Source organism: Lipotes vexillifer, unplaced genomic scaffold (genome assembly GCF_000442215.2).
Source record: "Lipotes vexillifer unplaced genomic scaffold, Lipotes_vexillifer_v1.1 scaffold413, whole genome shotgun sequence".
In the NCBI taxonomy this organism is placed as follows: Eukaryota; Metazoa; Chordata; class Mammalia; order Artiodactyla; family Lipotidae; genus Lipotes; species Lipotes vexillifer.
In genome coordinates, this window is record NW_006769725.1 from 1,905,400 (window position 1) to 1,917,286 (window position 11,887).

Genomic DNA, 11,887 nt, shown 5'->3' on the forward strand with positions numbered 1-11,887 from the left:
GGTTCGAGCCCTGGTCCGGAAAGATCCCACATGCCGCGGAGGAACTAAGCCTGTGCGGCACAACTACCGAGCCTGCGCTCTAGAGCCTGCAAGCCACACCTGCTGAGCCCGTGTGCCATAACTACTGAAGCCCGCATGCCTAGAGCCCGTGCTCTGCAACAGGAGAAGCCACCACAATGAGAAGCCCGTGCTCCGCAACCAAGAGTAGCCCCTGCTCGCCACAACTAGAGAAATCCGGCAGCAGCAAGGAAGACCCAATGCAGCAAAAAAAAAAAAAAAAATCAGTGCTGAAATAGCAGTTTTATTTAATATTTGAAAAGACTTTGTCCCTATTTTCAAATCAAAGACAAATGAAAACACCACTGTAGATATAGTTTAAACATTAAGTAAATAGAAAGACTTCATCCTTTACCTTGCAGTACTGAATGGCCAAGGGAAACAAGCAGAAAATGAGTAAGGAATGTAGCACTGACCCTAAAAATTACTAAGGTAAGCAAGTTCAAGGGACTTTTTACTTATATCAAATGGTCTTTTTCTTTCTAGAGGCAGTTTTCTTTCTAGAGGATGTCTAAATATCAACCTTATCATATTACTTGCAACCTCAAACTGCCTGGTACAACTTAAAAGAATCTTGCAAAATTGTCCTTAATAGCCTTACCAGCTTTTTCTGGGTTCTCATTCCCTGGAATAGTTGAAAATGCACAGAATTTGGAGTCAGAGACACAAGGATTCTAATGCCTGGCAAATAGATGAGTTATTTCAACCCCCAAAATTAACAGCTGGGAAGAAGATGATGACTTTTAGACAGGCTAAACACTGATCTCGCCATGTGGAACTCATCAATGCCAAATCAATGATCAATCCTCAGACCTTATCACAGTTTACTTGTCAGGACATTTGACACAAGTGGCATTCCCTAGAGCTCCATACACTCTCTTTACCTGAATTCCAGGTCAGCAGATTCTCTGGTTTTCCTGTTTCACTGATCATGCCTTTTCTGTTTCTTTGCTATTTTCTCCTCTTCTATGGAAGGTCTCTAACACTCATCTCTAATATATTATATTACATTAAGAGATTATGTTGGCTTTGCTTCATGATATATCCCAACCTGAACACCTTCACTGCTACCACCCTGGATCTAAATCACCATCATCTCTTGCCTGTAAGAGTCTCCTAAATACTCTCCCGGCTTACATTCTATTCTCAACGCTGCAGCAAGTCTTCTGGAAATACAGCTGTGATCACGTTGACCTTCTGCTCAAAACCCTGAACAACTCCCACTTTTCACTCGGAGTAACCAAAAGTCCATCAGTGGCCTCCACAATCTGTCTTTATATAATCTGTCCTCCGTGACCTCATTAATCTGCTCTCCCGACCTACCATTCTTCCCCTCACCCATCCTGCTCCAGATGCAGGTCTCCCTGCTGGTCCCTGAATCTACCAGCTAAAGAGCACTGTTCCTCAGATTTCCTCATGGCTAACCTTCTCACTGCCTTTCATTACTTGCTCATAACCTACCTTCTCTATGAAGTCCATCTGACAATGCAAAGTGACCCTACCCACTCGCTCCCCAGCATTCTCATCCCTCATACCCTACTCTACCTTTTCTTTTTTTTATTAGCACTTGTCACTTTCTAGCATATTAAATAATTTACTTATTATTATTTACTTCTTTTTTTAAAATATTAAAAAAATAATAATTTAGGTAAGTTCTGTGAGGGCAGAGATCATTGTCTACAATCCCAATATCTCAAAGAGCACCTGACACTGAGTTGATGCTCAATAAATATTTGAGGGACAGGGACTTCCCTGGTGGCACAGTGGTTAAGAACCCACCTGCCAATGCAGGGGACACAGGTTCAATCCCTGGTCCAGGAAGATCCCACATGCCACGGGGTAACTAAACCCACGCGCCACAACTACTGAGCCTGCAATCTAGAGCCCACAAGCCACAACGACTGAAGCCCACGCGCCTAGAGCCCGTGCTCCGCAACAAGAGAAGCCACCGCAATGAGAAGCCCGAGCACCGCAACAAAGAATAGCCCCCACTCACCACAACTAGAGAAAGCCCGCGCGCAGCAACAAAGACCCAACACACCCAAAAATAAATAAATAAATAAATTAATTAATTAAACAAAAATCTTTGAGGGACAGTCTGTGATAAAAATATGAAAATCACTAGCTCTGAGGAGGCAGCTAATAAAATGGCCCAGGAAAAGAATATAAAGTAAAAATGGAAGCGGCTCAAGGAAGGACTTAAGAAATACGTGAAAGGGATGGTGAAGGAATTTAAGAAGCAAACATACATGTTGAATAAACTGAGTCAGCCTCTTTCCTCAGCTGCTCCGTCATCACTTATAGGCTCATAAAAGAAGTGGCCATGGCAGGGATGGAGGGTATCCATGGGCTCAGCAACAGGGACTTCCACGTACCAAGGCGGACCTGGCCACAGACACTGCTGAGAGTCCCATCCGCCAGCAGCAGGGACCGATACTGAGCCCCTGATATGCCACCATCCCGTGGCGTGATCAGCAAGCTACCTGGTGGCAGGTTGATTACACTGGACAGCTTCCATCACGGAAGGAACGGCACTGGTTCTTACTGGAAGAGACACTTAACTCTGTATGAAGACTTACCTTCCCTGCACACAATGCTTCTGCCAAAGCTACCCTCCATGGACTTACAAAATGCATCATCCACTGAATTCCACCCAGCATGACTTCTGATCAAGGAACTCACTCCACAGCAAATGAAGTGAGGCAATGGGCCTTGCCTCACTCCACAGCAAATGAAGTGAGGCAATGGGCCCTTGCTCATTGGAATCCACTGGTCTTACCATGTCCCCACCATTCTGAAGCAGCTGAACAGAATGGTGGAATGGCCTTCTGAAGACTCAGTTACAGCACCCGCCAGGTGACAACACCTTGTAAAGCTGGGGCAAGATACTCCAGGAGGTTATACATGCTCTGAATCCGCATCCAATATATTGTTCTATTTCTCCCATAGCCAGCATTCACAGGTCCCAGAATCACAGGGGTGGAAATGGAAGTGGCACCACTCACCATTATCCCCCAGTGACCCGCCAGTCAAATTCCTGCTTCCTGTCCCTGTGACATGATGCTCCACTGGCCTAGAAGTGTTCATTCTAAAGGGAGGAATGTTTCCACCAGGAGACAATGATTCCACTGAACTGGAAGTTAAGACTGCCACTGGCCACTTTGGGCACCATGTGCCTGCAAACTAACAGGCAAAGAAGGGAGTTACTGTGCTGGCTGGGGTGACCAATCCTGACTTCAAGGGGAAATCGGACTCCCACTCCATAATGGAGGTAAGGAAGAGGGTGTCTGGAATACAAGAGATACATTAGGGGGGTCTCCATGATTAAAGTCAATGGGAAACTACAACAACCCAATTCAGACAGGACTACTAACGGCCCAGACCCTCCAGAACTAAAGATCTGGCTCACTATACCAGGTAAAGAGTCAAGACTGGCCGAGGTACTGGCTGAAGGCAAAGGAAGCGTGAAATGGGTAGGGGCAGAAGGTAGTCATAAATACCAGCTCCGATCACGTGACCAGTTACAGAAATGAGGGCTGTAATTACCATGTGTATTCTTCCTTATTTTGTTATGAATATGTTTGCATGTATGTGTATATAAATATATATATTTGTAATATATATACAAATACATGTAGACAAATATAATTTTTCCCTCTCTTATCCCTTTATCATGTAACCTAAGATGTACTGAGTTTATATCATAGCATTTAAATACAGTTGACCCCAAACAATGTGGAGATTGGGGTGCCGACCCCCACATAGTCAAAAATCCACATATAACCTTATAGTTGGCCCTCCATATCTGTAGTTCCTCATTTGATTCAATCAACTACAGATTATGTAGTACTGTAGGACGCATTTATCGAAAAAATCCAAATATAAGTGGACCTGCACAGTTCAAACCCATGTTGTCAAGGGTCAACTATACTTTTTTTAAAAAATATATTTATTTATTTATATTTATTTTTGGCTGCATTGTCAGGTCTTTTTTTCATCTCTGCATGCAGGCTCTCTCCAGCTGCGGCGAGCGGGGGCTACTCATCGTTGCAGTGCGTGGGCTTCTCATTGCGGTGGCTTCTCTTGTTGCGGAGCACGGGCTCTAGGCGCTTGGGCTTCAGCAGTTGTGGCACGCGGGCTCAGTAGTTGTGGCTCGCAGGCTCTAGAGCTCAGGCTCAGTAGTTGTGGTGCACGGGCTTAGCTGCTCTGAGGCACGTGGGATCTTCCCAGACCAGGGTTTGAACCCGTGTCCCCTGCATTGGCAGCTGGATTCTCAACCACTGTGCCACCCGGGAAGTCCCCAAGGGTCAACTGTATAGTTAACTTTACATCACACTATTAAAGTCAAGAGATATCAACGAGAAAGGTAAATAGCACCAAGAGCTTTATATCCTCTTCTGGGGAAACAGTGGGTTTTCGGTCGTACCTGGGATAGTTCTATCATGTTAGGCAGAGGTAGGACTTTTTATTATTATTAAATAATAATAAATAAATAAATAATATTATTTATTATTATCTGAGACGTGCATGGGCGCCAAGTTGAAAAGGAGTGGTTAGTTTTATGTGTCAACTTGGCTAGGACACAGCACCCAGATATTTGGTCCACTATTCTGGATGTTTCTGTGAAGGTGGTTTTTGTATGAGATTCACATTTAAATCAGCGTACTTTGAATAAAGAAGATTACCCACTATAATGTGTGTGAGCCTCATCCAATCAATTGAAAATCTTAATAGAACAAAGACTGGCCTTCCCTCCAATGCCAGAGCAAAAAAAGAATTCCACCAGCAGACTGCCTTTGGACTTGAACTACAGCTCTTCCCTGGGGCTCCAACCAGAGATTTAGGACTGACAAAGCCTCCATAATCACTTGAGCCAATTCTTTGAAATCAAAATCAATCAATCAAACCCCTCCCTCTCTCTCCCTCCCTCTCCCTCCCTCTCATTATGTGTATGTGCGCACACACACACACACACACACACACACACACACACACACACATCCTATCTGTTCTATTTCTCTGGAGAACCCTGACTAATACGAAGACTTACTAGGTACTGGGTTAGCTCTCTCTTCTAACCTTCGCAACAATATTTTCAAATAACTATTATTCTCTTCAACCCACAAATGGAAAAACTGAGGTGTAGATGAGTCTAACACCTTAATATGAAAAAGCAGCATCAAAAGCAGAGGGCAGGGCTTCCCTGGTGGCGCAGTGGTCGAGAGTCCGCCTGCTGATGCAGGGGACACGGGTTCATGCCCCGGTCCGGGAGGATCCCACATGCCACGGAGCGGCTGGGCCCGTGAGCCATGGCCACTGAGCCTGCGCGTCCGGAGCCTGTGCTCCGCAACGGGAGAGGCCACAACAGTGAGAGGCCCGTGTACCGCAAAAAAAAAAAAAAAAAAAAATTGCAGAGGGCAAGGCACATGCAATGCTCATGGCAGTGGGTGTAGTGGTTTGCTCTAGTGAGATACAGCCAGAATTTCAACTTAGGGCTGGCTAATTCCCAAGGGTACCTTTATCTTTGTACAAACATGGAAACTGGGTTCTAAACAAAGTAAGTGACCTAAATTCACAAAAGTGTCGGAACCACGCTTGGAAGATGAAAAAGTGCACTTTCACCTACAACGTACTTAGTGTCTGACTCAAAGCCACTTTCACCTAGTTTGGAATGGCATTTCCTGGTAATTCACCTTCATAGCAACAACTTTATCACAAGAGAAAAGATGTCTTTCTGAGGATATAGTTTAGAAAATTTCAATTTGTTCAGATGTTCCTACAGAGGGTAAATTTTTTACAAAACATCATTGTATTTACTTACAGGTAAATCCTCCTCCAAGTTGGCTACTCTTTCCAAAGCACTAAATATTTAAACTTTCTCATCTAATAAAAAATAAACTAGACAGTTGCCTATGAGACATATAAAAATCACCTTCAGGAACATGTTACCTGTCAAAATCAGAGTTCAGATGCTCGAAATTCTTAATTACTCTAAGGACCTGGATATCCTGGCTGATGAAGCAAGGTGGCAACAATCCATGAATGTTCAACTGCTGTCTCTCTTCCAGGGTAAAAGCCAAGTCCTATGGAGAAAAGGAAAACACAATAATTCAAGGGGGGAAAAGGACAAAACGCTTATCTACACACCAAATAAATCCAAGAAGTATATGGAATTGAAAATCAGAAGATCTGGCATCCCTCCAAGCGTGGCCATGTGACTGAGTAAACCATGTAATCTCTCCACACCTCACTTTCCTCACCTTTAAATATTAGGATAATATTTTCAGATCTGTGTCACTTAGATAATGTTAGGATAAAATCAGGCAATGGATAGGAGGAAATTATCTGAAGCCACGCAAATGAAAGAAGATATAATTATCAGTATTAGTACCATTAAATTTAAAAATGAACAGTAGTTATTACAAAAGGTTTTTAAATGATGAACATGAGTAGGTCACCTACAACCTGCTGTGTTTCTTTTTTATTTATTATTTATTTATTCATTGGTTGCATCAGATCTTAGTTGCGGCACGTGGGATCTTTTGTTGTGGCATGCGGGCTCTTTGTTGCAGTGCACGGGCTCCTCTCTAGATGTGGCGTGCGGGCTGCAGAGCGCGTGGGCTCAGTAGTTGCGGCGCACAGGCTTAGTTGCCCTGCGACATGTGTGATCTTAGCTCCCCGACCAAGGATCAAACCAGTGTCCCCTGTATTGCAAGACCGACTCTTAACCCCTGGACCACGAGGCAAGTCCCCTGCTGTGTTTTTATGTATAAAATAGGTCAGGAGACGCCTTATCTATGATTCCGAGGTACCTTTTCCAACATTCCTCTCACAAGCTATCTCCCACTAATTATACACTCTTAGTTACACAAAACTTCTCACCATTGCCTGGACATGCCGCACCCCTTTCTTCTTGCACTATACCACAGTCAAGAATGTCTTTCTTCCCTGCTTCTCTCCTTTCAAACCATACCTCAAACGCTCCCTCCTCTCTAAAGCCTTTCCATACTCACCCAGTAAGCCCATTCGAGCCTTATTATTATACCTACATCATCTGTTTACACGAACACTGACTGTACAAAACAACAGCATTACAAACTATGAGGCTCAAAAACAAGCAAACAAAATAGAACTAACGAGTGCATACAAAAACCCAGAATGGACCTAGGAGACTGGCCAGGATATAATACGAGGGGAAGTAATAGCAGATAAACCCAGTAGTCATTAATCTGGAAGATTAGGATCTCCCTGGAGATACTGAAGCCCAAGAGGCTTCTTCGATTAGACTGACTGCTTTGGGTCTGGCCCCAACGTGATGATGGGGAGGTTTGCCCCACGTGCTATTGGCACGGCTGGTGCCCATTTCCAAGATGTTTTGCTCCACCAGCAGCCATTCCTTCACTACAAAAGCCCCATTACATGCCCAGCCAGGGGTCCTCTGGAGTTCTAATACACGTGGACAGCAGCAGGATGGTCCCCCTCCGAAAGGATAATCCAGGGTATCCAGCCGTGTCTGGTGCCATCACCCCCTCCCAGATGCCTGGAGCACAGGGGACCAGCGCAGCCTCTCTATCCTCTGCCTGGAGTCCCCGTCCGCAGCAGGAGACACTGCGGTGTTGCTAGAACCCTTCCATGCCATTTTCTTGTTCATTTGTGGTTCGTGTCCCTACCAGAATGCAAACTCCACGAGGTCAGGGAATTTTGTCTGTTTTTTTTTTTTTTTACTGCTTTATCCCTAGTGCTCAGAACAGTAACTGACATTAGACCTCAGTAATGTGCAAGATAAACAATATAGAAAGTTTTATATATTTTACAGACGTACATTAAAATTTTAAAAACATTAAAACTGCTGCTCAGGAAACTAGCCTATCAAGCCTGGTAAAATTACATTTAAAATTTAAAGTAACCAGAAATGGATGTTTTCGTGAAAAAAGAATCTACAAAATGGAAGGCATACTTCACCTGATAAAAGTACAACTTGTTATAAAGATATAAAACTTTTTATAAGGACATAAAGTAAAATACTTTAAAATATAAAGATATAATGTAAAATGTTCTGCTTCCTAGAAATGAAGCAGAATTATATACAGTAATGTATTTGAAAAAGAAGACAATAGACTTCTCTCTAGCTTGAAATGAAAACTTGGAAATTATAAATGGGAAAAAAGCTAGGCTGAAGTTAAAGTCTCAAAAACATATGAATATATGTGAAGCAGCAGCAAACTTTTGAATGTTACGCCCTTGAAAATCTGCCTGTAAAAATAATAACCAAAATATCGATATTCTGAGAATAAGGCTCATTATCGGAAGTACTAACATATGCTCATTCTTTCACTTTATAATGGCACTAACTCATTTATTGGTGTCATTAGCCAGTCTTTTTACATGAATTTTCCCATGTTTGGTCTGAAACAATTCCTCAGTCTAACAGGTTTACCATACCTTATGCCATGTAAATGATAACGCCACCTGGATATCTCCTGCTATATTCTTTGATGTTTAGTAACTACAGAGTCCCATAGGCTGTTAGCCAAATTTTCCAACACGCACTAAAGTACCAATTCAACTCTTGAACAAAAACAAACAAACCACTAGGGCTTAGAAATCTGAAGAACTGGGCCAAGTTAAAGGGTTAAAGTCCTATGACTGGATTCATATCCTATTACTACTCTTTGTGAATTTTTAAAAAATCAATGAATATGTAAACTTAAATCTTAAAACCCCTGAAAATTTTAAATATATACGGCAGTTTTAAGAATGACACATCAATGTGATTCCTACCAACCAGCAGCTTCCCAAAAAGTATTCAGAGAAACAGTAAGTTGAATTTTGAACAATATAATAATCCCGGCTCTCTATTGCATTTTTTCATACTAACAAAGACATATTAATGTATTTTTCAGAAATTTATAAACAGGTCAGTTACATCTAAAACTTGACAGTGACAGCCTAACTTAATACATTCTCCTTATTAAAAAGTTAAGGTAACATATACCAGTTTCAAAGAATTTTTACCTTAGGGTTCTCCCTCCTGCAGGGCCTATCCAACAAAGGACAGTGTATCCAAAGTACACATACAGGTTCTAACTTTCAAATAGCTTCTACTAAGTCTTTTATGTAGTTGAAAAGCTTAGCTATACATATATTAGGTTTCCAGATCACCTATAATTCTAATTACCTAAAAGTGTTCTCATACACTCTAGGTTCAACCCTGTTTTTCTCTTTTTCTTTCTTTTACTTTCCTTCCTCCTTAAAAAACCTTTTGGACTAGATCCCTAGACAGCAGAATGGTATGTTGTTTCACTGCTGAGGGCAACAAACAGGACAACTATTCTTCTAGACTCTACTAATTAATCTATGTATATCTTCTTGAGAAAACTGAGACTCTCAAGCAAAAATGAAAACAAAATTCCTGGCATAACAGGAGACTTATATTAGAAACCATGTTTGCAGAGAGCAAACATAACTGAGAAAGAAACTTTGTCCTGAGTAATTTATTAGAAACTATTGCCATAAAAACAGAACAAATAGGATCTATATTCCACACTAACAGTCTTTAATGTTTCCAACGAACTTCAGTAGTTTTTCTTTTTTCCCTGTATAATGACTAAAAATAATCAAGCTGAATGGCAAAAAGGAAACATTACCTAAATCACAAAAAACTTTAAGATAATCTCTACATGTATGGTAATGCATTATGATAACAGAATTCATTAATTTTAATGTTTGAAGCCATAATCATATTAGGGCAGAAATGTTAGTATGTTTTATTCAACCAATGAATCCCTAGTGCCCAGAATAATACTCATCACTTTGTAGGTGATCAACAAAAAATGTGTTGGATTAACACATTAATCATTAATAAATCATTAATCAACTACTGATTTGCTATAACTATACAGTTGCTATTATATGTTTTGGAGAAGACAAAGCAGAAAAGTGAAGAAAGAAGGTTTAAAGAAGTAGAAAAGACAGTGGAAAGTAATAATCGCAAAAAAACCTGAAATAACTAAGCTACATTGGTACACAAGAATATTACTCAATAGTAAAAAAGAAAAACTACTGAAACAAGAAACATAGATGAACTGCAAATGCATTATGCTAATGAAAGAAGCCAGACTCAAAAGGTTACATACTGCATGGTTTCATTTATTTGACATTCTGGAAGCAGCAAAATTATAAGGATTAAAAAGATCAGTTCCTGGGTTGGGGAGTGGAGAGAAGAGTTGACTACAAAGGGGCAGCACGAGGGAATATTTTCGAGGTGGTGGAATTTTTCTTGATTGTGGCGCTGGTTACACAACATTGTATACTTGTCAAAGCAAAAAGAAGTAGGGCTTCCCTGGTGGCGCAGTGGTTGAGAGTCTGCCTGCCAATGCAGGGGACACGTGTTCGTGCCCCGGTCCGGGAAGATCCCACATGCCGCGGAGCAGCTGGGCCCGTGAGCCATGGCCGCTGGGCCTGCGCGTCCGGAGCCCGTGCTCCGCAAGGGGAGAGGCCACAACAGTGAGAGGCCCGCATACCGCAAAAAAAAAAAAAAAGAGAAGTATACACCAGAAAGAGTGAATTTCACTGTGCTAAATTTTATTAGGTTCTATAAAAAAATCAATTCAGCAGCTAATTTGCTCATTTGAAAAGAATATAATTAAAATGACAAAGTTTGCTTAGCAAGTTATGGATGCATTTCACATTCCAAATTTTAAAATACCTTTTTTAAAAGCTAATTTGTCTTCAATTTCTTTACCAAATTTTTTTCATAACTTATGATTTTGACTGAACTACATACAGATTTGATAAATGTGACATTACAGATAATATGGCATCTCTGTCCTAAAAGGTTTTATGAAAAAATGTTTTAGAATTTTGTTGACAGTAATTTTGGGGAGAAATTATTTATATGTAAAGAGTACAAAAGGAGAGACCTTTACATTTTTATTATTTATTGCTCTGAAATAAAGAGATCAAATTGAGCTTTAGTTTTAAATATAATAATTTCAAATGTATTAACATAGTTTATGTGCATATTTCATATCTATAGAATGAGAAGAGATACTGGACATTTGCCCTGGACACATTCTACTGAATGGTTCCTTCCCCCAAGTCTTCCAGATTACCAAAAATTGTTCTCTGAAATTGATTTTTTTAAAATTCTAATTAACAACATAGATAATAACTTTTAAAATTTTCCTGGTGGTATACAATCTCATTTCTTCAAAAAAAAAAACCCATCAGCCAGATGGAATATACATTTCCAAGGTAATGTTTACATCAGAAAAATAATCATATGATTATTTTGAATGCATTCAGCTGTGCAGTCAAGTTCTCTGGTAACAGTCTCCTTTAAGAGACAGAAAACTCAATTATTTAAAATCAGTATATTAACATCTTTAAGAAAAAATATTTGGCTTTATTACATAGCATTAATTCTTACAGATATCTGATATAAAGTAATTTAAACTGATAAAAGTAATGATTATAAAAATATAACTAAAATACACTTAGCCCTAGATACCCTAAAACTTATAAGAAAATATCATAATTGTACAACACCCCAAACTTATTTCATCTAGGTATTACAGGATATAGCAAGTATAACTACATTGCAGTTTAAGTGATGTTTGCCCAATTTTAAAAAAGAAAGAACACCTCTACCTAAGGGAGCAAAAGGATTTTTTAAGTATCAGATGAGATGTTTAATTAGGTCAAGTAAGTCGGAACTTTATAGATTCCTTAATAAGGCTGAGAAATTGTTAACCATCAATGTCAACACTACATTTTCCAAACATAAGTCTTAAAATCATTAATAAGGTTTCAAAATCCTTTCAGCAGG

At 40.3% G+C, this 11,887-nt stretch overlaps 1 protein-coding gene across 2 annotated transcripts in view; it reads right to left on the reverse strand.

The window, feature by feature from the left end:
- Positions 1–11,887, reverse strand: part of ME1 (malic enzyme 1) — a 194,458-nt gene that overhangs the window by 158,233 nt on the left and 24,338 nt on the right. Inside the window, exons 1-2 of one of the 2 annotated variants that reach the window (XM_007445886.1) lie at positions 7,352–7,508; positions 6,007–6,140 (exon numbers count right to left, since the gene is read on the reverse strand). In XM_007445886.1, coding sequence (XP_007445948.1) covers positions 6,007–6,140; positions 7,352–7,420 — 203 coding nt within the window. In that variant the 5' untranslated portion in view covers positions 7,421–7,508. Of the gene's footprint in view, positions 1–6,006; positions 6,141–7,351; positions 7,509–11,887 lie in introns of those variants that run through there. The other variant, XM_007445885.1, reaches the window with a different exon arrangement.